This window comes from Podarcis pityusensis (genome assembly GCF_964106645.2).
Source record: "Podarcis pityusensis genome assembly, chromosome: 7".
Classification (NCBI taxonomy): Eukaryota; Metazoa; Chordata; class Lepidosauria; order Squamata; family Lacertidae; genus Podarcis; species Podarcis pityusensis.
In genome coordinates this window covers 34,056,899-34,084,187 of record NC_138031.1, presented here as the reverse complement: position 1 = coordinate 34,084,187, position 27,289 = coordinate 34,056,899, and the positions used below count along the sequence as shown (strand labels likewise).

Genomic DNA, 27,289 nt, shown 5'->3' with positions numbered 1-27,289 from the left:
TTTTCAAATAACCATGGTTGATGTGAACCTAGACAAACTGTGATTAGTCTCAACTATGGTTTTAAGGCAGAAATAGCTGGTGTGATGCCTTCCAGATGTTGGATTACAACTCCCATCATCCATGACCATTAGCCATGCTGGTTGGGACTGATGGGAGGAGTGAGCCAACAAATTATGGAAAGTAGCATGTTGACTCCTACTTTAGGGAAACAAGCTATCTTTAAACCATGGTATCTGATTCTGGCTCGTGTCTCTAAACCACAGTTAAGATGAGCCACAATTCTAGGTTTGCACACAGCAGCAAGCTTTGTGACTCCTTCAGGGGATGGGGAGAGGAATGTGTGTGAGGCTGACATGGGCACAGAAAACCAAACCCCAGTTCACTATGATATTTGCATAATATCACTATGTGGACTTGAACAAATAATTATTTCTTGGTGTCAGTTCACCAAGTGGTAAAAAGCGGCTATCATTGTAGATGCAATGTGTGAGATTTATCAAATGATGAATAGTAAAATAGTAATAAGACCACTGGCAATATTCAGTGTCTGTTAGTAGCAATGTTTTGCTGCACTGATAAGTATTGAATGAAATTCTTACTAAACCTGCAACTAACTTTGCAGATTGAGGCTCTCCAAGATAAAATTAAGAATTTAAGAGAAGTGAGAGGACATCTAAAAAGACGAAAACCTGAGGACTGTGACTGTAGCAAAAAAAGGTAAGGGCATTTCTTTTTCTCATCTGCATAATTCCGGGTGGAAAATCAATGTATATGGGGGAACAGATAATAACTCCCAAGGTTTGGTTTTCTGGTTAAAATGGGATAAAGCATAAAGACAGCAGTCATACATTTTGGCCAAACTTCAGGCCTGTTTTCATCTAGTTCTTCCTGAAATGTTTCTTCTATGGAGTGCCACACAGAACAGTAATTTGCATTTCTGAAATAAATTTTAAATAAGTGAACCTACTGGAGTTTTTGAAGCAAAATTTTGGACTATATAGTAGCTGAGTATTTCGTTTGGTTAAGGTTAAAATTGATTGTTTCATGGCCTTTGGGTAAAGAATACACTGAAATCTTTTACATTATATATAAAGATATAAAGAGTTTGAACATTTTTTACCAACAGTTATATTTATTTAAAAGCTGGTGGGGTAATCTCTGTACAAATATTTAAGGAATGAAACTAATAGCCACACTTCCATTTTTAAGTGCTGGTTTTCAGCGAAGCCTCATTTTGTCATAATATTTCCTTACAGCTATTACAATAAAGAAAAGGGGGTTAAAGGTCAAGAAAAGCTTAAGACAAGTCACCTTCATCCATTCAAGTAAGCCCCTCTTTCTTTTTTTATTGATAAGAAGCTATGTATTATTGTTTGTTAATATTATTTATATTTGTGTACATCATTGGCTGTTTGGCTATAAGATTGCCTGTGCAAAGTCATTTTTAGCCATATGGTACAGATATGTAATATGTATAAAATCCCGCTTTGCACAGCCCTGATACAAATAACTCTGGTGTGTGCTATCTGCATGTAAATTAGTGCATGTAGCAAGAACATTTAAGCATTACTCTCTGCCATATGAGTCACAGCTCAGGGAAGAGGATTTCGGCAGCAAGCACAGGTGGGAGGTGACCTTTAAAATCAGTCCTGAAACAATCCACTTCTTCCCTCCAGCTGCTAAGCATGTTGATTTGCTTATATGAGAACTCCAATCTATTGTAGGTGCTTGATGAAAACTGTTAGGATTAAGCCTTGGTTTATGAAATATTCTTGAATCTGACTAGGGAAGCTGCCCAAGAGGTAGATGGTAAACTTCAGCTCTTCAAAGAGAACCGGAGGAGAAGGAAAGAAAGGAAAGGGAAAAAGCGCCAGAAAAAAGGAGACGAGTGCAGCCTTCCTGGACTCACTTGTTTTACGCATGATAACAACCATTGGCAGACAGCACCATTCTGGAACTGTGAGAACCACTTTTATTTCTGGGGTTCGGGGGTCGGCGTGAGCTCTTGCAGCATTGGGAGATTTATATATACTCTTGTGTTTTTTGGATTATTTATTTTAAATACAACTGGAATTGAATTTAAATTGTATTTAAAACTGGGTTTTAACGAGTTTAATATTTTTAAAGGGTTTTTTCCTTAAATTAATGCCAAAAATGAAATAGAAATTGGAATACAGGCACATTCAAATTTCTGATGAGGTTATGGGACTACAGAGCATGCACAATAGTGGTTGTTATTATAGGATTCTGGTATCCTGGAGATACCACTTTCTGTCTCATCTGAATCATTCATTGAGCCCACCTGGGTGATAGCTTACACCTCTTTTAAGTTGTTTACCTTACCTGCTTGCGTTCCGTAATTTGACTTGTTCTCACATTATGAACCTGCCCAGTAGAATCGCTCCTGAATGGTTCTAGGTGTAGCCAGACCAATTCTCTGCTAACTTACTCAGAAGTCCCACTGAGGACAGTGGTGCTTGTTCCCAAATAATTGTGCATGGAATTGTATCCGTAGTCTTCAAGTACATGGTCTTCCCACACATGTATAGATAAAGAGAGAGCAATATTAAAAAAGAGAAGAAACACCAGGTTGGGGGTGTGGAGGAAGAAGAGGCGAGGCAAGTCTCCAGCTGGTGAAGAATGGAAACCATATTCTTAAGCTGAAAGCATAAAATTAAGTGTGCTTTGATCTAAAATCTTTCACAGGGGCAATAGATTATGGCGGCAATTTCCTCTAAAGAAAGCATTGCCTTTGAGGTTGTATATATTCAAGAGTAAGATTTTGGGCTGTATCCAGTGAAAAACATCCTGTTAACACAAGACTTCCGCCTGCTCTGCAATGGGACTTCCTCTCTCCACACTTCACCATGTTCTGCCCCATCTCTCTTCTGGGGGAAAGGAATAGCATAGGCATAGGTCCTTGCACTAAAGAGGTTGACTTCACTGGATACAATTTAATGTTTGTATCGGTGTCAATGTTGCCTTCCCACCATCAACCGTAAACATGTGTATAACTGGGTTGTTCACTGTCTTACATACAGCCAACATTTCTTATTGTTAAAATAAGTTTTTTATTGGAGTGCCAGGATCACTTAAGCAATTGTTTATTCCAGAATCCTGAATATTTATGAAAGAGGATATAATTCATGGAAATAAGGTTTTTAATTACTTTAAATGTGGGATATTTTCTAACTGCAATTTTTTATTCAGGGTTAAAAGATGTGATCCAATGAAGCACTTTTTAGTCCCTTTGATTTTAATGGGAGATATTTAAGCATAGTGTTTCTCCCATTCTCCTTGAAACCAGTGGCTCTTAAGAAATGCTTAATGTGGATGGGGTCACCTGTAAACTGCAGAGACATTCTGTCTTCTTTTTTCTTGCGCAAAAAGCATTTTTTCAAACCTTGAACTTCAGAACTTACATTTATGGTTGTATAATGCAGTTGTTGTTGTTTTTAAAGAAAATTGTGAAAATGAATTTAAAATTAATGGTCCTGAACCAGAGATCTTGTGTGCAGCGGCAGCAGTGCAAAGATGCTTCCTATGAAGCAGATGGTTGGTGCTGCAAAGTTTAAAAGTTAAGTGGGAGATGCTTGGAATCTGTGCCTCCCACAGAGATGAGCAGTGCTGTCAGAATTACCATTGCCTACCCAGGGCACATGAGGTGCTGAAATACAGCACTATATGTGTGCACTTCCAGGGGCTGGATGCAGTCATGTTTCCTAAAGCATGTCCTCCCTAAAAGAGGGCACGTGTTGTGGTGAGACTGGGAGACTGACCTCCTGGTTGTGGGTGGGTATATTGGACAGCCACAACACCCGATTGGTAGGTCCCTCGTTGCTGGGTTTAATCTGGCCAATGGGGAGCAGTCTAAACAGATTGAGGGACCTATATATACCTAAGCACCTGACCCTCTTTCAGCTCGTGCATCTGAACACCTGCCCACCTCTCCCTATTTAGGGCATTTTGCGATTGATCTTGCTATGCCGTCGTGTGTTGTCTGTCGTTGGGACAGGGGCACGGCAGGAATTTTCCCCACTTGGCTGATTGGCTGTTGCCATTTGGGTTTGGCCTGCTGTGTAGTAAATCGTCACAACTTGTAAGGTTGCGGATAGGGATGGGGGAACGGTCTCGCCATCCCTATGTGAAGGGTATTCTGTTAAAGGAATCCAGGGACTCAACTTGGTTTGATCAACCCCCGAGAGGGGGCTGTGCCCGTGCCTGAGTCCAGGGGAGCATCTGGGGAGTGAACATAGTCTGTTCCTGGGCTTTCCACCTACCTCGGGTGTTCACCCTTGGCTGACCTATGATGGAGCTCTGGGTCAGCGCTACCTGCAAGGGTGCAGGGAGCTAGTCGAACCAGTGAGCAACCACTCACTTTATGTAATCAATAAAGTTGTGGCCTAAATTCTGCCAAAAACCAAAACTAAAATTTGAGTCAAATGTGTGTTTATTTAGAGGGGAGGTCTCTGGGTCTGAACACGCAAACCATTTCCCTTTAACGCATGAAAGACTGCATCTAGAGAGATGGTATGCACCTTGCACTAGGCATAATTTTGTTGTTGGCATCCATCTGTCTCGGGAGACAATGGAGGAGTGCGCCTTTGGGGCTGAAGTCAAGCTGTTAGAAGGTTGCAGCACCTGCTGTGGCTGTAGAGACCAATACGGGAGCGATGTGTTTTGTTGCAGCTGGGGCAGATGAAGGCGTCTGGTTGGGTTGCTTCAGGTGTACCATGGCGTTTTCTTCTCTCTCTGCTCCTCCCAGCAGTCATTCCTCCTCTGGTCACTGCTAATTGCCTTTCCTGGATTGAATATCTGCTTCCTTAACACTGATTAAGTTTTTTCCCCCTTTCCCCAACAGTGGGATCGTTTTGTGCTTGTACAAGCTCAAACAATAACACTTACTGGTGCTTACGAACACTAAATGAAACACATAACTTCCTCTTCTGTGAGTTTGCTACAGGATTCCTGGAGTATTTTGACATGAACACAGACCCCTACCAGGTAAATGTGTGTTTAATGTCTGCCCCTCCCATTACGCTTCATTTAAGCTCCATCTTTGTTGTCTTTTCGGCACCTCTTTAAAGGCCTTCAATTCTCAGCAAGCCTTTTAAGTGGAGATCCTTATCCCAGTTTCCATCTGTAGTGGATTAAAAAATCGTTTTTATTGTTAATTACTTTGGGATGTTTCATGGGAAAATGAAACTCTCCCAGCCCTATCTAGAGATGCTGGGGTTTGAATCTGGGACCTGCTGCGTGCAAAGCTGCATGCTTTTACCACTGAGCTATGGTGGTTCCCTAAAGCTTGGCTTACATGTAAGCGTATAGACTTCAGTCATTTGAGTATTGCACCCTTTGCAGTTGCAGACACTCATAACATTTCTTTCCCCCCTTTCCCCTCCCACCTGTGTCTAGCTGACAAATACAGTACACACTGTAGAAAGAGGCACCTTGAACCAGCTACACATACAGCTAATGGAGCTACGAAGTTGTCAAGGTTATAAGCAGTGCAATCCAAGACCCAAGGGGCTTGACACAGGTAATAACAAATGATGCTTAACTCTGGGTTGTTAATGTTGTTTCTGTCCCTGCACCCTTAATGACTACAAGGAATGGTTAAAGTGGTCTGTGAAACACCTAGAGAAATAATGATTTTAAGCATAATCAGAATGGGGTATTTACAATATGTTTAGCCATTTAGACGTGATTTGCAGCTGAAGAATATATGACACCTCGCTGTACACAGATATTACAGGAAAACTGCATAATAATTACAAAAGCAGGCAGAGTTAACTGCATTATTTACCATGCTGCATGTATACATGATTTCTTCTTTTTGTTAGCCTGACATCTCCCTTGCCCCCTCAATGCAAGGAGTCAGCCTGGGAAATGTGAAGCAATAATGAAGAAGGCATTGCCTTTGAACATTGCAAACTTACTCCCTCTTCTCTGAATAACTCCACTTGCCCTCCAAAACACATCTGGAAAGGTTTATTCTATGCAGCCTTGTGCTCAGATTCTTCTTTTCACTGTACCAATGAACTGCTCTATTAGGACATGAAGTTTTGAGTCCTTACAGGGGGTGTGTGTGTTCATTTTATGCATCTTCTCCGTTGTCACTCAAAATATTAGTAGAAACCAATCTTACAGCCCTCTCTTCACCAGGTATTCCCTTGGGCCTGGGAGAAGGCCTGAGGTCACCATCTGCTTTTATATCTACTTGTCCAATACTTATATTGGGTTGCCAATAGAACAAATGAGAATTTGTCCTGGGATTGGGCCCACCAAGGGGCATCAAACCCCACTGAGAAAGTACATAGCTGTGTCCCCTGTGTTTAGCTCTCCATTTTCCCTGGAAAAATAAGGAATTATATTACTCTTCTGTAATCTGAAGCCTGTAAAGTGATTAGGGGTTGTGGGCCGTGTTCCAGGGAAATCTTTCTCTAAAATTTTGCAAAAATAATAATAATTCCTGTTACCAATATGCAGTTCCTCAGGGTTCAGTTTAATCCTCTATGCTGTTTAACATCTACATGAAACAGCTGAGTGCGGTTATCTGGAGTTTTGGAGTATGTTGTCAGCAATATCCCAATGACACACAGCTCTACTTCTCCTTTACATCTGCAGGTAAGGCAATGGATGTGCTGGACCGTTGTCTTGCCTCAGTAGTGGACTGGATGAGAGCCAACTGATGCTCAGTCCAGTTACTAAGGCACTGTTAAGTGGGCAGTTTTCTAGACTGGGTGGATGAGAGGTTGCCTGGTCTTAATGGGGTTACACTCCCTCTGAATGAGCAGGTATGTAGCTTGGGGGTACTCCTGGATCCTTTGCTGTCACTTTGAGGCTCAGGTGGCCTCAGTGGCACAGAATGCCTTCCGTCAGCTCAGCTGTGCCCCTGTCTGGACAGGGATCGCTTATGTCGTCTATGCACTGGTAACCTCTAGGTTAGGTTATTGCAACACATTATACGCAGGGCTGCCTCTGAAGACAGTTCAGACACTTCAGATGGTACAGAATTCAGCAGCTAGGTTGCTCACCGGGGCAAGACAGTTTGAACATATTGCACCAATCCTGACCTGACTGCACTGACTGCCAGTTACTTTCCAAATGTTGGTTTTGAAGTATAAATCATTAAATGGCTCAGGATCGCAATACCTCAAGGACTGCCTTTCTCCATATGAACCCACCCGGACTCTGCAATTATCACCTGAGACACTTCTTTGTGTGCCTCCTCCACAAGAGGTCTGGAGGATGGCAACGTGAGAATGGGTTTTTTCTTTGGTGGCTTCCCATTTGTGGAACGTTTCTCTATAACCAGGCCTTTGGCTGATTAAAATTCTATGGCCTTTTAAATGTGTTTGTGGGAGTGGGTTATTGCTTTGTTATTGCTTTATTATGCATTTTGTATTTTTGTTGTTGTGAACTGCCCTTTTATCTTCAGAAGAATGGCAATATAAAAATTTAATTAATAAAATAATAATAATAATAATAATATGTAACATTTCCCTTTTCTTACAATTTTATCACTTTTTCTATTTTTTGATTTATTTAGTACACTCCCTACCAGGTATCTTTGTTGGACTGTCGCTTTACCTAATTATAACACGATAAATTTCTTTTTAGGAGGTAGATGCTGTGCATGGAAAGCTACATTATGAATGATTTTTACCAAATCTAAACACTAACAAAAGTTACTCTTGTATTTTCCTATATCAGGAAATAAAGATGGAGGAAGCTATGATCCACACAGGTATCCACACTTTATTATTCTCCTCAGCAGCTTCTTTCCAAATAATTGCATGACCTGGTCCATTTCGACTAATGCCTGTATCCCGCACATTGCGTAGCTTTTGCTGCATGCAAGCGCTAATGATGTTCTGCACCTGGCCACTGGTTTTTACATCCTCCACTGTACATTTAACTTTGCTCACACTGAGACTTCATGCGGCTCATTTTACATTAGTCCTGCTTTAGGAAATTCACTCATCATCCTTGTACAGGGGGCTGGGGGTGAGTGGAAGGCACGGCATAGTTCTCTGGAAGTACTGTATGTTGTTTCATGTGACAATAGCATCGCTCGTGTTCATTGATGCACATGGGGGGAATGAGACTGCACCCACTGGTCCCACAACATCTACATATTTAGCAAACGTATGGAAGGCATTTCATGCATGTGCAGACATATCTGCAGAAGGCGTCTTCATGCAATTAGGAACCTTGGGACAAGGAGTCTCACCTATACATAAGTGTCAGGCCCAGAGTCGGCACGGTCAGGCAAAAGCTGGGGCCGCCAGGAATGGCAGCAGTTGCTGGCATCACTTTACACCATTAAGCAAATTGCATACAGCCACTCACCACTTCTGTCCCAAGAATATGGCGCTTGAGTATAAATATATATATAAAAGTAAAAAGGAACCCCTCACTGCTGCCTGGCACACTTACTTGGGGACACCCCCAGGGTGGTCTGGAGGTCAGTGACCACCAGAATATTTCATCTGCCATCAGCCTTGTGCATGAATGCTGAACACATGGACACCAAGGGCACAACCAGTGGGTGCAATCTTGCTCCCCCTCAAGCCATTCGGTTTATACAAAGGGGAGTTCATTCAAATCTTTTGTCACTTTTTAAAAATCTATGGCATTCAAATCTTGATTGTTTATAATGACTGAACTGGAAGTAGAAGAGAAAAAGCAAAGTGGGATTCAAAAGCGATGTTTATTGATCCAACAAGTTTTGGATATCATAGGGTTAGAAAAGAAGAAACAGCACATCTAAATGTTGGATATTTGTTTCTCTAAATTTCCATGAAGATGGTCCAAATACATTGGGTCAATATTTTATCTCTTTTGATTACTTTTTGCTTCTACTTGCCATTCTTTCTTGAGGTTCCCATTTCTGATGCATTTTTCAATGATGGAAGCATTTTTGTTGTTGTTATTTTGGTCTTTTCAGAATGTTTCATTATAAATACACTTATCTTCTTGCTATCGTCAGCAGCAACAAAGCTGATACGGCAATTAAAAATACTTCAGCTCTGCATGTCATATCCCATACAATTGCATAATTGTTGACTTTTAACTCCCCTTATGAATTGGTATTTTGTAAAGTTATGAGTATGTAGGTACTGGCTTTCAAGATTTGGACCTTGATCAGGATGTTCAGACACTTAGGGCATTTTCACAAGTGATACGAAAAATGTGTTTTTGCATTTCCTGAATCTGTAACCCAAGTGAAAAGTTGCATTGTCACGTATGTAGTCTGAAAGCACCTCATACCGTAGCATTGTTGAAGCCATGGAGATTTGGACATAATCAGAGCCTGGCTAGAAGACCTGTTGGGTAATATGTACTTGAGTGAATCTTCAGAGATGAGGAACCCTGAGAATACTCAAGACTGTTAGAAAAACTTCAGGAAGACATTGGGCCTTATTACATTTGTTTTGAATCAGTAAACTTGAATAATTGTTTATTTACCTGGGGTAGAGTAAAAGATGGCAACAGAAGAGACCTTTGGTGCATGGATACCTTACTCTTGTTCTTCTGTAGCCTCTCATTGGCTGCAGAGCCCTCATAATTCTGTAGTTGACTTTGCCATTATTGTATAGGACAAACATTTGTTTCCCTTTTGTTATCTGTATGTTGATTCCCTGGGTATCCTCAATGAAGTGTTCTCAGTAATATTTCTACTGTCTAAATCCACAGGCTTACTTGTGATATACTAGAAGCACCAGTGTTTTCTTATATTGCATTATAGCACCCCCCCCCCTTTCTGATACCACATCATTGCCATCTTTTTAAAGATGAAAATGTACAGTAACGTGGCTATGCACAACAGTTTAGTAACAGTAGTAGGTCATGGAGCATCTTATTGGAACCACAATGCTGTCATAAGTATTTTACTTCATTACTTTATTATTATTGATAGAGTTGGAAAACAAGCAAGGTTCATTGATCCCATATGAGCACATTGGATGGTATTCAATGCTGGTCCTACTCAGAGTAGACCCATTGAAGATAGTAAACACAACTAACTTAAATTCATTAATTTCAGTGGGTCTGCTGTCCATAGAACTTAGTTGAATACCACTCCTGCTTTGATTGTGGGCTGCTTTTGACTCCTTTTCTCAATTATTGCTACTTGGATCAAAGTGCCTTTTCCCCATCTATAAGTAAAATATGGGGTGTTTCACTGTGGGTGTCCCCACACTTTCGTTAAAAGAAAAAATGTGTGATCTTTATCTTTTTCCGTAACCAATCGACATGCTGCAGTTATGAAAAAAAGGAGCTACTGAACTGAGTCAGGACAGTGATAGCAAACACAATCAATACTGAACTTTAGTCTAACTACAGTTTCATTTCTTCTCTTTTAGCAGAGGACAGTTATGGCATGGATGGGAAGGCTAAGTTGCCAATCTTCATGGAAAATGTCAACTGGCAAGGACTGGAAGATTTGTACAGTGTGAATGAAAGTTTATATGAAGCCAGAAATGACTACAGACTTAGTCCTAACGACTGGACAAATTACTTGAAGGATGTAGATAGAATCTTTGCACTGCTGAACAGTTACTCTGAGCAAAATGGAAGAGCAAAGACTCAGGCTACTTATGCCAGTGGGTACTTGGATGAATCATCCACACCATTTGCCTTGCTAGATATGAGCTCTGCTGAATCAGACGAAGGTTCAAGTTGGTTGACAGCCCAAGAGGCCCAGCCTATTATGCCTACAGATTTGGGGACACTGGCTTTGAGTGCTATTATGTTAAGCCAGGAGAGCAAACCTGAATTAAGCAATGATATTCCTGCAAACGTGAGTCCAAACCTACCACACTGGAATAGTTATCAAGCCAACGCGTGGCTGGAGACCAAAGAACCAGTTCGTATTGAAATGGATTTCAGTGGGAATGACTTGACAGAGCTTGAGTCTAGCCATAGCTTCACCTTACAACCCAGTAACATTCTTCAGAAAGACTCAGCCCAAGACAGTGACTCTGCAGAGGATATTTTTGAAGAGCAGATCTATCTTCCCATGAATGCAGGGGGAATCCACCAGTTCATCATGGAGCATAAAACTGAGAGGGCGTTGAAAAAAAGGGAACATTTTCCAAATTCTTCTCAGCGTCTAAGTGTAGAAGGCAGTGCCTCATCTCCACTCTCCTCAGATTAGATTGTGGTAAACCACACATTCTTTCTTCTTTATTAATTAGTTGGCAAATAGTAGTAGTTATGACAACTGACATTCCAAATTTTGCTACTGTTAACTTTTTTTAGCAAAATGAGACCATGATATGTGCTCAGCATACACATACACAAACTCTTAAAGTGTAACTGAAGGAGCCAGAGTTCCAGTGTTAAAAAGAAAGTCACATTGCAGTGATACCCTGATTTTCTGCAGTATAAAGGCATCTGCAAATTAGTCTTTTGAGTCATTTGTCTTCTTGTTCCGCAAATGGCTCACCACAAATGAATGTTTCTGTCCACTTAAGCTCCCTGAATCATGGTTTTTTTTAATTAACCACTGAAATTTCATACTGATAAGAGTAAAATTATATTGCACTTTTATAATTTGTGTGCCATAGCCTTTATTAATCTGGTACATGTTCTTAGTTTTGCTAAATAGTGTGTAATTGCAACAAAATAAAGTAGGTTGGTAGCAAAAGCAATATGCAGCATGGATTATGAAAACCAATTATCTGAACATTGAGCAGAAAGCGATGTTTGGTTTTAAGCCTCTATGCTCAAATTGATTTTATGGTAATTTTTCTCAGAAAGAAGCAGCTAACAAAAGATGTAATAGAGAAGGTGTTATATTTTCAGATTTCAATGTATAAGGAAACTAATAGTAATGAAGGTTTTCAAATTTTCGATTTCTTTTGCTTGAAAGGAAGCTTAATTTTCATTAATTTTCATTCTGATGTGCTCGGAAACTACTCAGATAAGTTTTAGAGTTTAGAACGGGGGAGGCTAATCTGTGGTCTGTCATATGTTACTGGACTCCAACTCTCATCAGTCCCAGCCAACATGGCCAAGGGTCAGAGATGTTGTGTGGTGAAGTCCAAATCTGGAGGCTATGGGTCAGCTACCTCTGTTTGTAACTGAACTCTCATCCAAAGAAGGGGACTGGTGTATGCAAAAATGTGCCTATACAAATATGCCATTGGCAGTGTTTCATACCAGCATGTTCAGTAAGCATTTTTTAGGAAGTGTATAGTGGAGAGTCACTCAGATTTTTACTCATCCCAATGGGAGACTACACAACTGTGAGGCCTTCTCTCTATGTAGTCATATGAATGCTGGATTATAGCCATACATCTTAATGCAGAGGCTTCTCAAACACAGGAAATCTCCAAGGTGCCTGTGGAATAGACAAGGGCTTCTCCAGTGACTTCAAAAAGACGGAAAAGCACCATCTCCCATACGACCCACATTACTTAATGGATTGGACTGCTTTAGAACAAAACAGTTGAATGCAAAAATTGGTAAACATAGATTTAGAAGACGTGGAAGGTACGTAACTGCAGACAAACTCTTGAGTATAAGTTCATTGCTTGATTTTGCCAAACAGTTTTAGAGGTTCTTTTGAACCACAACATTTGAATTATAAAATAGAGCAAAGTGGTATTTCTGTGTTATCTGATCTATAGGAGAGTACATGTCTTTATGTGTGGTAATGGAAATAGGGTTTAAAAACTATTTTTTTTAAATAACACAGGTTAAAATTGACAATTGCGTGTTCCTGGTGCTCAGTAGGCTTTTTAATAATTTTCAGGAAAAGCTTGTGATGGGCTCTGTAAAGTTGTTGACATTAACTAGGTGTTTAATCATGTGTGTGTCACGAGCGGAATGACCGAACAAACGTATTTATGGGCATGAATGATGCTGTTTGTATATAGAGTGTCCATTATTAGACTTTAAACTGTGTTCTTGTAAAAAAAAATTATATATTCTGCAATACTTTTATAGAACAATTCTGACTTCGGTGAAGTCTAGAAGCAATATTTCTTGAAATAAAGAGTTCCTGTACCTGTTTCATAGTAAAAAAAATTGAGTGAAACCAAAGATTCATAAGGCTAACGTAGCGAATGTTTCCATACTTTCAAACGTCAATTACTGAAGACAAAGTATTAAGTAAACTTTACATTGGTGTTGAGGTAAGCTAATGGTGAAGATCACTCACTATGCTCAGTTGTGAGTTGGACACTTTTACTGTATGTTTATGGGCAATAGTTACACAGTAATAGTATAATTTGTAGATTGCCAATTTAGTTAAAGTATTATGAAATCTCTAAAAACATCTACTGATGACAAGGTAGGTTCAGAATTGGGATTCCGTCTTACATTCTAGCATAGCCGACCAAAATCTTTAAATTTGATAATAGGTTTATGCAGATTTGAGTTAATTCTATGTGGGACTTCTAAATAACCATTTTAAATAACCGTTCAGTGCTTCTATAGAATCCTAGTTGGATAGAACAATTAAAAACAACTAGTTTCGATTGTGGCAGAAAAGTCTGCCACTATTTAGGACTGGAATAAACTCAGTAGTGTGAGACAGGCTAGCAACAAAGACATCAATTATTTCAATTTTCACTCTTACAGCTACTAAATAAGGACACTTGTGTCACATGCCTCAGAAGGCAGAAAATTGTTTGCTGTTCCTTACCAGCCATTGGATGTCACTGTGACACTACTGAACAGCCTGCTCTGCTGCAATATACACACAGCCTCTGCAAATATGTGGGCATCTTTCCTAATATTTTTAAATAGTCAAAACCACCAGCATAATGAAGTCTGGTGGCCCAGATCTCTGCATTTTATAAACTAGTAGGTTGTTGTTGTTGTTGTTGTTGTTGTCATTTAGGTAACAGTTCCACATTGCACCTACTGATGACAGAAATTTATGTGGAGTTTAATCACTCAGCAAAGGGGGGAGGGGACTCATTAAAATTGAGTTTCACATTTTGCAATGCATCAGTTCCTGAACAAACACGATTCCCAAAAACATTTACATCCTGTTACAGAGAAGACTTCTGCACCAATCAACTTCACTAGATGAGAGCACATAGCTATAATTTAGATGGGCAGATGAAAGCAATGCGGTGGGGAGTGGCATCTGTACTCATTTGGCAACAATTAATTATACATAATTCCGTGTGGTAAGGGGCTGGAGGAGGAACTCCCCCGCCCCTCAAAAAATAGAGCCTTTATAATAGCTAGAAATTTTCATCACTAACCCCTTACTGTTCTATATATGCTTAGACTTTGCCATTCTAGAGAAGGGGGTAGGGAACCTGTGATTCACCACATGTTGTGCCTCCCATCTGCCCCATCAATCTCAGTGGGCACCAGCTAGCCACCTACTGCTCCATCCTGCGACTGAGATCCACAAACCCACACATTCAAGGTTCAGAATGTACAGGAACAAAACACACTGAGAAGCCATTTTTATTTCAAAATGTTGAAGTATCCAAGGGGTTCACTTGCAAAGAGATGTTTACAACAAATTTTGCCCATAATGTTTATTTTACAGGAACTTGCACATAGGTTTGGAAAACTCTTATTTTTCCATGGACGTCTTAGTAAAAATCTTCACTAAAAAGAAACCTACTGTATCCATCAAATTGCATTTTTGTTACCACAGGCACAGTAGCTAAACACTTTCCCGTTGGACACATTAAAAAAAAACCATTTATGCAGTATAATCTTTTTAACTAGCTTGCTCCCTTGATTAATACCATATATTTCTTTTCAGGAACACAGTTTAGCACTACAGAAATGGGTCTCAATGAGTCCAAGTGAAGCTTATTGCCCCTTCCCCATGTTTCATTTTTAAAGAGTTTTGATTTAGCATTACAATTTAGTTTAAGCCAGGAATCTTGGGTTTAAAGCATCATAATCCATGGTTTGTAGTCAGCTTATAATGAAACTTTGCAGAATTTAAAAATGAAACAAGGGGAGGAGAGGAGCACACTATTGCATGCAAGTACAACCAGTGGCAATGTCCCTTTTGCCTGGAAGAGAGAGAAGTAGCCAAGTATTTAAAAAGCTAACAGCAATTGAAAATTGCATATTTTTGAAGTATTTCTAGTTAAGTTAATCCCTGCAATTTTCCTCTCAGGTAGAATTACTACATATTTCCAGTAAGCCTCAAACATATGTGGTTACTGCACAGCTTTGCTAACTGCTCTGTTCTGCAGCAGAGTACTACCTTTTATAAAGTTCAGAAGCCAAAAGGCATAGTTTGACTGTCTCCACTGACACTATCACCATGTTCATTCAGTATTAACCTGACCAAATGATTGTGGGGGCTATTTAGAAGGAATATCAAGTGACCAATATATGTGTTTTATGTCTGCCACAGAAACCTTGAAAACTTGCCTATCACATCTGTTTAGCAAAACTGAAGCACAGTGTCTTTACTATCCTTTTCCTGAATGTTACATTTTCAGATCAACAGAGAATGAGTAACAGTCCATTCTTCATGCCTAAAGTACCTAAAGATATTGGTTTAAATTTTGTACTACTTCAGGCAAGCAACCAACATGTGGAGCAGAAGTGTGTGCCCAACCTACCAATAATTATGTGCACTTTTGTAGACAACAATGAGAATTTCAGAAGGCAAGCACATGCAGCTATTTAAACTTGTATGAAATATTCTCATGCCAGAGAAAGAATTACTTCATCACATTAGCACCAGGGCAGTATATATCTAGTTCAAAAGGTAATCCAGTTGCATCTTTCATTATTTTCTCTACTAAAAGGGGGTGGGGAGCTTTGGAAGTGTTCAGTCACAGCACTCCTAGAACAAGTCCTGGCCTTACACCCTGTGTTTTATGACAATGTATTGCAGGATACAAGAGTAGTAACACACACTATAAATACATAAATGACACAATGATCTGAAATAAATAAGCTCAGACTAATGCAGTACATTGGAGGCAACTTTGGATAACATTTCAGATTTCAAGGGTGTAAAACCAACACTGATAATTGTAGATAGAAGAAGAACTTGAAGATTTTGAGGCAATATTAGGTTTGTATAAATATGCTTAATGCTACAACTATAAACATGTATTTACATTAATATTTATGGCTGTCTACTTCCATTTACACTATATACAATGTTATCAAAATATTTAGAACTTAAAACACTGTTTGGGGGCATTCAATGTAATTGAAGTATTACATTGCTCCCCTAAAAGAGTTGTCCCCCTTCTTCCACATCTGAAAGGGGTGGCATCAAAGAAGACCAATAAAAGAACAGCAATGTGAAGCAAGTAAGCAATTAAGTTGTATGACCAGACCTCCTGCTACCGCTTTCAACAATCACAGTGACAGTGAAGGTCTCTTGAGCATGATTCTTCACAGACATGCACACCACTTGGAAAATGCTGACTGAAGGGCAATTTACCCTTTGACTTGAAACCTGCATTTTCAACACATTTCCTTGAAATACAGGGCTACTGCTAGTTCATATGCAACCTTGGCTCCTTGCAAACCACAAAATCAGGCGCCAGCTTCATGAACATGAGTGCCTCCTTCTCAACTTTTCAGAACCACAGTGCCTCTGATAATCCATTGCCAGCACTAACGATGCTTCCACGTTATATGTTCATCAACGCAAACTGGGTTTTGAAGATCCGCACTGCATATGCACACTGCCATAGCAACCACTAGCATCATTTATATGCGCATTACCTCACATGCTTCTCACTTTCTCTCACAGTATTTCCCTTACTGCTTTCTTCTGCTAGAAATGTGGCCTGAAACATTTGTCCTTTTCATCTTTCCTCTTCGTAATGCCTAGAACCTCTGACAACTGCATCCGCAAAGTGGGATTACGACATCCCACTGCATGCACAGAATTCCCTGTACAGCTCTTTAACTGCAAGAAGGAAAACCATCACAACAGCAATCCTTCATGACTTCAAATACCTTGATACAATACACAGCACAGTCTTGTAGTACTTCCAAGACATAAACAACAATCTCAGTGAACACTCAGAAGCCTTTTTCATCTCACTGGGAATATACTACATAGACTATCTGGGAATTACAGCCCCACAAAAACGAATGCATAACGAAAGAAATTTGATAAATTTAAATCGAACAAAACAAGAAAACCTGGAACTTGGGATCAAACTATATACAACACTTAGCTGTGTGATTTTTTCCATCAACAGTTTAAAAATATATAAAGTAAAAAAATAACCAAGTTAAATGGAGTAAGAGCAGGCACAGCTGCTTAACTCTTCCTTCTTGCTATATGCCCACTCAGAAATCCACTGCCCTTCCAAGCTATTGTCCCACCTATCAGGAAAAGACAAGAGGGAGAACAGCATGAGAGAAGCTGAAGGGTGTAATCTTTGAGTAAAGATGGGAAAGCATTAAGCATCTTGTCCAAGTGACAGTGCTCTACTCTAGACTACCTCTGGTTGGTTGGCACACAAAAAACCACCCAACTGTAAGATGGAAGAATCACTCAACTATTATATATGTAGCTTTTGAATCTCTGTTTCTCCATACCTTGGAACCTATGTACACATGTATCCTCTAATACTGCAGCAACGGGAGATCAGCTCTGGCTGTCCTACAGCCAAGCATCACTTGCCCAACAATTCACCCTTGGGGAATTGGAAAGAATTCAGTGCGCGTTACAGCAGGCCACATGGCAAAACAGGCATTTAATTGCACTATCACATACTCAGAATGACACTTAGTGCATGATGAGATATGTGAATGGCGATCTGTTCATTTGACAAAATAAGCAAACCACTGTGCAATTCCAACAGCTTTAATTAACGTGAGATTCTTCTCAAATTGCCACAACCCCAAAAGGTCATCCTTTTTGTGTGTGTCCATTCATTCTAAGATAGCTTGGGTGTGGAATTGGTGAAAGCAGTATTAAGAGTATCTGTGGCAGATTATCTCCTTGTTGCAAGAATATACAAATACCGAGCTGCTCTTTATGCACATATTTAAAACGCTTTAATATTACTACGGTTTAATACTAAAATTACTGGTGGTTATAATTCTCTGCGCTAAACTAAAAAATACTACATCATCATGCTAGAATTAAATGAATTGAACAGGTTTAAACTATTATGCCTTAGAATTTCAGACCATACCCAGTGTATTTAACTGTTCTATGGTTTCAAGTACTCTTTATTTAAAATATAACAAAAATGCCCTCTTTTCTAATTCAGATGATTTGAGAAATTTTGAGGGAAAATAGATACACAGAACAAAAAAGTTATCCAATCCAAGTTGCATAGCTGAGACTGGTTTTAGTTGTGCTTTGAAACAGAAGTCAAAATAAATACTTACTCCTCCCCAGTCCAGGAGTTGTGGATGCATTACCTTATTTGTTTTGTAACTTTGGATATTCATTTCTGTCAATCTTGAGTTCTGCCTTTTTTAACACTTGCCTGGAACTTGGGGATTTAACAGACACAGCTGAAATACTTACAAACATGTTTTAAAACTCCCTTCCCAAAAAGGGAAGAAAGAGCTACCTGGGTTGTTTTGAGGTTTCCAGCCCTCAGATAGGTCATGGCTCTGTGCATTAAGCTTTGTTGGTTTGTTATCTGTTGCAGATCAGGTTAAGAAAAAGAAGGCACGGGTGTTTCCAAAGGCCCCATACTTAAAAACTGACCAACAAACCAAATTTGAGGTTACCAAAGGGCTCTATATCTCAGGAGTGGGTACTTCTGAAACCTTTTCATCTGGGGCATTTATTGCTTCTGTAAGGGGGCCAGGATAGGTCTGCGCTATGTAATGCATCCCTAGTGACGGACCAGCATCTTCAGTATGTTCGCCTTGAGAGCTAAAAGTGGGGCAGGATCTAGTCCGTGCATAGTTTTGCTGAGCTCCGGTGTTCCCCACCACCTCACTCACTGTGTTGATAGATGAGCCCCTCCACATCTGCCTTTGCTGCTTCTCTTCTTTGTATTTAATGGAGTACCAGGCAAGGAAAATGAACAGGAATCCAACACATTTTAGGCCAGCAGCCAGACCAAAGTAGACGAAACGAAACGACGTCACATCGTATTCCCAACATGAGCCTTGCACACCACACTCCTGTTGCCACAGCATGCAGGTTGTGTCAATGACAGCTCCAAAATAAATTGGAGTGGGAATGTATGCTGAAATAAACAGGAAGATTAAGATTAATTGACTCCCAGATTAAAACAGTTAATATACGATTGCATAATAAAACCGGTTTGGTTTGCGAAGGCCAAAATACTTTGCAAACAACTACACATACCTAAAGTTTAAGAAGGGGCAAAAGATCTTGTGGGTGATATTTACCAATAAGTGGGTTCAAATGTAGCAAAGCAACTTACTCAACTGGGTTCCAAGCCAAAACTAGTGTCTCAAATTTAACTCCATCCAATTACGTATTTTTGCAATAATTTTCCTAAATAATATGATCTGAAGCAATAAGTTACCCCTACATGACTACACTTACCAAGGGTTCTTAATAAAACAAATTGCATCCCAAGTGCAAAAGGCCTCTCACCATCTTCCACAGACCTAAAAAAGACACATGGTATTTTAAAGCCTTAAACTGCAAGGCATATTTAGTAATACCTTCAATTTCTCTTAATAATAATAAAAAATCCTTATTGAGAAGAAGTTGAGAGTGTGAGTCCACTTATTAGTATACAAAAAAAGCATTCACAGAGTTAAGTGCAAACAAGGCAGTTAATAGACTCAAATCCAAAGGTTCACATAAAGTAATTTAAGTGAAGAAGCAAACTGAAAAGCTTTGCATCCTGATTGAATCAACTCTTTTATCAGGCTTTGTTTTCTATCCCCATTAAATTGCTTCTCCACCCTACTTTGGAGAGCTCAGGGCATACGAGAATTTGGAAGCCAAAGGCAGCAAAGGACTCCCTTTGGTTTCCTCTGTGATATCTGTATTCCTTTTATGACTTTTATTCTGTTTCTACTAAATTGTATCATTTGATGAATGTAATAAATGGACTGAATTTATCCAGAAAGAAAAGTAGCTTCCATGCTACTTCTGGGACCTAGGTCATCTTAGAAGTATTGTGTCAAGCCAGCTGAGAAGATCACAGATCGTCTTCGCCACTTCTTCAACCCATTAAAATTATTTTTTTTTAAAGGAGTTCACCATATACATTCTGAACTAGTGAGGTCAAATAAAGCAGCGGATCCACATCTTCCCGACTGAATCCCTCCTAGATTGTTTATTAAGTGGTTTCATCTGCAATGGCCCACTCCTACTGTGTCCCTCTCTCACACTTTATCTTCAAGTGCCTCTGTGAACTGGGTGCATATAACTAAAATATATCAAAGGGGTCACCTCGATATCTATTATCAGATAAATGAGGATAAGGCATATCCTGTTGAAGATGACACAGACCCCCAGAACCTTGTAACAGCATACTATCCCTCTAATAAAACTGTAATAATTCCGGCACCTCTCACCTGAGTGTTACTATGATTGCTGATGGCTGGGCACATGCTGTGATGAGCGTAACAATGAAGAGAAAAATGAGGAATGGAATGAGTGTATTGCAGGTTCGATTACACTTCCCAGACACAGCATAACCATTCTCATTGAGATATGTTTTGACGATCACCACTCTCAGCTGACTGCGCTGTCCAACTGTCGGTGGTGTAATAACTTGTCTGCTTTGGACACAGGCACATTCTGTATAATTTCTTATCTGTGGAACATCAAAGACAAGGAGCATCAAATGCTAAGGTTTCTTGTTTGTATTTTATGCTTCCATTGAATTGGCACAATGCGCTAGCTAGGGGGAAAGTGAAAGTGACTTATTGATCTTATGTTGTCTTATAACGCTAAGGAAACGGCCAGGTATTTATAGGAAAGAATCAGTGCAAATGATTAAGCACTCCCCCCTTCCACCTCCTATTCTCTCCTAAAAAACAACACCTGCACACACCTATTACGTACACAAATGCAGGTTTGGAACATGTGCTTGCAGAGGTAAATTGGAGTTCCATCCTATATAATCATGCAGTTCCTTGTGGGCTAGAACAAGGTTCCCAAACTGGTCTGTGGACCACACATGATCAGCAAACTTCATTTGTGTGGTCTGTGGCATGCCTGCATTAAATAGTCATTTTGATTTTTAACTGTATTTTTACAGCTCTTATTGCTTATATGGAATTCAAATTGTAATGCAATAAAATAAAATCCAATAATTAAAAGGATCAATAAAAATGCAGGTAGCATGCAGCACAGCCCATTACAATTGGCACAACAAGCAGAAAAACCATTGAGTGGTAGGTCTTCCAAGACCCTCAACATTTTTGAAGAGCTCCATGAGGGGCAAAGTTTGGGAAATACTGGGCTAGAAGTAATGAGATGCTAAAGACTTTAGAGTCTAAGAGAAGTCAGTGCAGAAATCAAGGCAAAAGAAGTTAGTTCTTTAAACACGCTATGGTGGGTCTGGCAGGAGAGGTTAGGATGAAGTAGAGTTATGTAATATTAGAGCTGGGCAGCACAAGCGGGAAATCAGGCCAGGAGTAGAGCTGGACAACCGAGTAGGATAGGCAAACAAGGATATAGCATTGAGCAACTCTGGGGGAGTAGCAGATTACACAACCATTTAGCTAGAACAACCTTCTCCAACCTTGCTTCCCCCCAGATGTTGTTGGGACTACAACCCCAACCATCCCTGGCCATTGGCCATGTGAGCTGGGAATGATGGGGGTTGTAGCCCAGTAACATCTAGGAGGAACCAGGGTTGGAGAAGACTGAGTTACAGCTACTGATTGGCTAGTTGGGGGCAGGCTAGCAGCTTCCCTGAAAAAGATTGGCTGGTGGGTGTTTAATCAGTATAGCTCGCAAAATCAAATGTACTGCCTCCCTGAGTGGAAACACCCACACTTTCTGTCTGTTCTAAAAAGAGCACTAACACATCTTCAGTTAGTTATGGAAGGAAGGAGACCCTCTCCTTTTAGAAGAACAGGCTCTTAAGGCAGAAAGACTATAATAGCAATTGGAATTAAAGAATGCCTGAGGTTAGATCATTTGAAGAACAGAAGCCCTCCTTGGCTGTGAAAGCACAAAAAGGTTTTGCAAAACTTGTAAGCTGAATATTACTTCTGAAGGAGAAGGTCTCCTATTTCAGTCTAAGATATTTTTCATGCTTAAGGCTGGGGATCTCATTCAGTAGAGGAGCAACTGTCATTTTCTGTTAAGCTATATGTCAGTATCTTTAGGAACTTGCCTTATGTCAAGTCAGATCATTGGTCTATCTAGATTAGTAATGTCTGCACTAACTAGCAATGGCTCTTTGGGGTTTCAGCATATACCAGGGGTTTAATCTGGGACTTTTTGCCAGAAAAGCATGTGCTCTGCCGCTGAGCTAATGCCTGTCTCGTAAGTGAGTGGTTTGGGGATGGGTAGCATTGAAAATGGAAGAAAGGGGTAATGACCTTACTTGCTTAAGTGTTTTTCTGCATGGCATGAGAAGTACAGTTTGTGTACTTGTGGATATCCTTACCCCTGTGCTATGATTTCCACTGCTGATGCAACCAGCCAGACAAGGGTTGAAATATGTGATTCCATCTGACCCACACACAGGTTCATATTCATGGATTTTGCAGCCACAGTTGACGTTACAGCTCCCAGTGAGATTCCTATGTGCCATGGTGAGTGTAGGACTACAGAAAAAGGAGATTACAGTACACATTAGGTGAAGAAAATGTTAAATAGTTATAGCTGTAAGACCAGGGGAACCACCCTGAGACCTGCGTGTGTAGGGCAGCATATAAAATAATAATAAAAATACTACCAACATTTGTCAAACGAAAAGTGACTTGTGAGATGTGCCCTGCCCCATTTTCACTAGAAGTCCTGCCTCCTTTTAGGACAGGTTTAGTATTCCCCACAAATGTGATATTTTGGAGTGCTGCATTACACCATTTAAGATCAGACTTGCCTGCCTTGTATCAGCAACAGCAAGTATTAGAACTTATCAACAATATTTCTCAAACAGAAATATTGATTGCACTTTTGTGTTCTTTGTGTTTATTGGTTGGGGCTCCGAAGATTTTGGGGTCATATGGGGATGATGACTTGAAACATAATCCATTGGGTCACGGGCAACAAGACAAGCATCCAAATGGATCACAACCCACTCCAAAAACAATGTTTAGGGTGACAAAATAGCACTTTGAGGGCGCAGGAATCCTACAAGAGGCAGGATATCGAATAAAGGAGGTTGGGCACCTGCCATTTTTAGTTTGTTCCTTTATTCTGAAATATTCCCGCATTGGCACAGATACTTTAGAAATTGTTTTCTCCAGTCATACAATTACTAATATATGATATGGCCATTAATTTTTATGTAGGTGGATCCACATTTTATGTGGCACTGCAGGGACACTAGAGTTCACTGCACTTACACAGCAGTTATACAAAGGGAAGACATGGGGCCCCAAACAATCAAAGATACATGGACTGAAATTCTCTGTCCACTGTGTATTTGGACATGTGCATCTTCACACTTTGCTTTTACACAGCATCACATTGGTGCTTGATGCAATAAGATGCAAATGAGCTCTTAGTTACTGTTGCTAGAGGAGAAGAGCTCATGCTTCTACCCTTGAACAAAAGGGGTCTGATGGCCGTCCATCTAGATGGAGTTTAGACCATTTTCAATATGCCAAATCTTGACTAAGATCATTTCTGATTCCAGAACCATTCAGATACACATCTTGCTTAAACTGACTAAATAATAAAAGTTCCTAACTATATAGTTGTTGTTTCAGTTTTGTTGCCTGCATATAACCATGCAAATTACTTGAATTGTTATTATTATTATTTAGTATTTAGTATTTATACCCCATCCATCCAGCTGGGTTTCCCCAGCCACTCTGGGCAGCTCCCAACAGAATATTAAAAACCACATCTGTCCCTCAAAAACATCTGTTTAGTAAGCATACATACCTGCATAGCAGAAAATGAAAATTCCAGTCATCTATTATTGCATAAGTTAGTAGGAAAGTACCATAAATATCAATAAAAAGGATACAGCACAGGTTTCCATAGAAACCTGGACTTGGCCCAGCAAGACAGCTTATAAATATTTAAATAAATGAATAAATAAGACTTGTAAGAGTCTGAGTCTCTTTGCCTTTTAAAATGATCTTTAATCATTGTAGTTATATTGTGCCCCAGTGAGCTAATATTACTCTTATGTATAATGCTACCTTCTATAGGTTTTTCTACCCAATGTATTTATGGACTTTTAAATTATCTGATTTTAAAAAATACATTTTATTAAAGGTATTCTTCAGCTATCACTGCATTTTCTAATTACTGTATTTATAGTACTGGGCTAAAGTATTCGCTTCAGTCAATTATACCAGAGGCAAGACTAAGTTTTGCAGTAGAAGAAAACAAAAAGGGTGCTTCTTTTGTCTGCAGCAGAAATTCTATTGAATATTCATGACCAACACTGAAAAGACATCACTGACCAAAGCTCACCGAGAAGCTCTCAACAAACAAATAACATTCTGCAAAACATAAAAGCTTTTTGAAAGCTGATTATATTTACACATGTCTTTTATGAACAGTTCGATACTGTTTAAATAAATAAGCAGTGAACTCAAATAAGAACACAGCACTGAGAAACTTTTGAGTCATCATTTTATTTTATGGTGAGCACTGGATTTTGAAGCATTACTTAACTCTCATTTGGGGAAGGGGGACCAAAAAAGTGAATTAGATTTCTAAACAAAGTGTTGCTCACCTTCAATGCTACTCAGGAATCTGAAAAACAGCTCTACACTTTAAGCAGAGACAGTGAACGCAACTGCCACATAAGGAGCGGAAAAGCCCTTAGGGTTATTTCAAAGATGGTGTGATTTTATTTTTCAAAATAGGATGAACATGATGAAAAGCAAGAGTAGCCTTTATCCAATCAAGTGTGTGACCAAAAGATGCTCACACAAGGGGAACTCCTTGTTCCTCCTCTCCACACAGCCCTCCTGACCGCCCCCCCCCAAAAAAAACATTCCTGAAGGTTGGGGGATTTTCCAGAGGCTAGAGTAGAAGTGGGGAATTTGGGGTGGGGAAACAGGCCAAGCTTCACTCATGCAAGCCTCCCTCTACCCAATTCCCTTCTCCAGTTTCTTCTGGTATTTATTCCAGGCCTTTCCTGAGAGTCCACAGCTCTTTGCAAGAGGCTCTTTGGGAGACTTCTGGGGTTGGACGAAGAGAGCTTTCCATTGCATCATAAGCTCAAGGGGATATAGCCCTATATTTGGGGAGATGGACCCCCAAGAATGATGAGTGCGACTACGCCTAATACATTGTAAGCATGCAGTTCATAGAAGGAAGCTCCTTAAGCAGCGATTAGCTACAACTCCCTATAGAGTGTATCCTCGGAAGCAAACCTGGATTTGCAAAATGTACAAAATGGTCCCAAGTGCTTTGAACAGCCACTAGAGGAGATGCCATCCCTCAAAAGCACAGTTGCCCAGCGTACGTAGTGAAAAATGTGGGAAACCGCCAACTGTCTGCAGCGCGCCAGACGTGGCTCCTATCCCTGGCAGAAAGCATGCTGCCACAGATGGTCAGAGAAAAAGAGGGAGCCACAAGATCACAATCCTGCTTGGACAAGGAGGGCAGGGAAATGTGACTCCAAGGAGCTGCTGGGGCTGTTAGTTGAGGGAAACTGCCCCCCCCCCCAAGCTCTGAGAGAGAAAGAGAAACAACATTCCTGCTCTCTGAGGAGACACAGGAAGTGCCAGGCTCCTGGCCCAATCACTCTAAAATGAACTCCACCAGAATCCCAAAAGCCCAACTGCAAACGCCGCAACACCACCACTACCTCCTCATCCACAATCGGGACGAAGAGAGACAAACAAGTACAAACACCCTCACACACAGGCAAAAAACTAATTACAATCACCCAGAAAAAAGACAGAGAGGAACACTGAAGGCTAGAATAAAATAAGGAAATTCCCCTCAGACAGCCCTCCTATCGAAGTAGTGGATTATCCGAGTCAAGTTCTGGAGACTACTTTGCTTCAGTTACTTTCTGCAAAGATGCTAAAATATTCACCAACTCATCCTTGAGCTGCATTTCCAGTCATGTAGATTACAGTCCCCCAGACCAAAACAGATGAACCAGAGACAAAGTCCCAAATATTAATACATTTAATTTGCTGTGCCCTAAAGAAGCCTACATAACGAAGGAGGCACAAAAAACTGAATTGTTGCTGTGATTGATCTTTGCTTCAAATTACTGATCAAGGTTAAGAGAGAAGGAACTGAAGCTGTTGAGCCTGGCACTTTAAGAAGTGGAGTAATGACTGATTTCTGGCTGCCATTTGGAACATTTTGTGAACTCCTTCAGGCTTGTCATATAGCAGTCAGATACAGCTGCAGCCAACACAAACAACAACGTGAATGTATCCAGCTTGTAAACAACAGACCCCTCACTAATGAATTTACTCGTGAACAACTCACTGTTGTCACTGCTCTTTTTATTTTTCCATTTATACTCAATGCAATGAAGACTAGCTTGTTTGTCTGATATAAGAATGATCCTTTTGGATCAAAGGAAGGGCCACTAGCTCTAGCATCCTATTCCAAGTGTCCAGACTGAGGGTTTGGGGAATCCTGCAAACAGGACTCAAAAGCTTCTTGGGCTCTTCTATCCCCCTGGCCCCATCTTCCTCATTGTAGAAAAATATTCTTACTTGGCATTCAATGCTAATGCATGTTTTAACCCCCCATCTTTCTTTAATTACCTGTATTTCTCATTTGAACATAGGTTTGAATACTCTGCATTTGAATACTCAAGCACTTCATCTTGATTTATAATTTATTGTACCTTTTGTGCTTCAGTTATTAACAATCATGCATTAAAAACTGAATAAAAATACTTTTATATCAATGAAGCGCAACAAAGGATTGCCATTGTCTGTCCCACACACATGCACACCCCAGGAACTGAAATTCAGAGGCACTGGAACCTGAATGTTCCATTTGACTATCATAACCAATGTCCGCTTTCTCCACAGCATAGATAATATTATAAACCTCTAACTACGCCCCTACTTTGCTGTCTAAAAAACAAACTTCAGACACAATGGTCTAGCTCCCAATATCTATCCTAAGATATAATACACAGAAAGTCCTGGAGTTTTTAGATGATAATGGGAAATTATGGCATATCAGCGTAGGACTGAGCGTGTCAACATAAATTTACGAAATATCCTTTCAGCCTTTCAGTAGTTTCCCAACTATTACAACCAAGTGCAAAATCTAAG

The 27,289-nt window shown here is 40.0% G+C and overlaps 2 protein-coding genes across 11 annotated transcripts in view; one reads left to right on the top strand and one right to left on the bottom strand.

Annotated features, from left to right (window-relative positions):
* The window catches only part of SULF1 (sulfatase 1), a 106,119-nt gene extending 93,094 nt beyond the window's left edge, over positions 1 to 13,025 (top strand). For 4 of the 7 annotated variants that reach the window (XM_081013304.1, XM_081013306.1, XM_081013305.1 and 1 more), the window contains 6 exons: positions 624 to 718; positions 1,258 to 1,326; positions 1,788 to 1,960; positions 4,863 to 5,005; positions 5,417 to 5,540; positions 10,372 to 13,025. In XM_081013304.1, the coding sequence (XP_080869430.1) occupies positions 624 to 718; positions 1,258 to 1,326; positions 1,788 to 1,960; positions 4,863 to 5,005; positions 5,417 to 5,540; positions 10,372 to 11,165 (1,398 nt within the window). In that variant the 3' untranslated portion in view covers positions 11,166 to 13,025. Of the gene's footprint in view, positions 1 to 623; positions 719 to 1,257; positions 1,327 to 1,787; positions 1,961 to 4,862; positions 5,006 to 5,416; positions 5,541 to 7,717; positions 7,752 to 10,371 lie in introns of all 7 variants that reach the window. The other 3 variants (XM_081013307.1, XM_081013310.1, XM_081013309.1) reach the window with 3 other exon arrangements.
* Positions 13,026 to 14,427: 1,402 nt separating this feature from the next.
* Positions 14,428 to 27,289, bottom strand: part of SLCO5A1 (solute carrier organic anion transporter family member 5A1) — a 60,437-nt gene continuing 47,575 nt past the window's right edge. For all 4 annotated transcript variants that reach the window (XM_081013346.1, XM_081013348.1, XM_081013349.1 and 1 more), the window contains 4 exons: positions 22,507 to 22,666; positions 20,456 to 20,697; positions 19,470 to 19,534; positions 14,428 to 19,143 (listed from right to left, as the gene is read on the bottom strand). In XM_081013346.1, the coding sequence (XP_080869472.1) occupies positions 18,686 to 19,143; positions 19,470 to 19,534; positions 20,456 to 20,697; positions 22,507 to 22,666 (925 nt within the window). In that variant the 3' untranslated portion in view covers positions 14,428 to 18,685. The remainder of the gene's footprint in view (positions 19,144 to 19,469; positions 19,535 to 20,455; positions 20,698 to 22,506; positions 22,667 to 27,289) is intronic.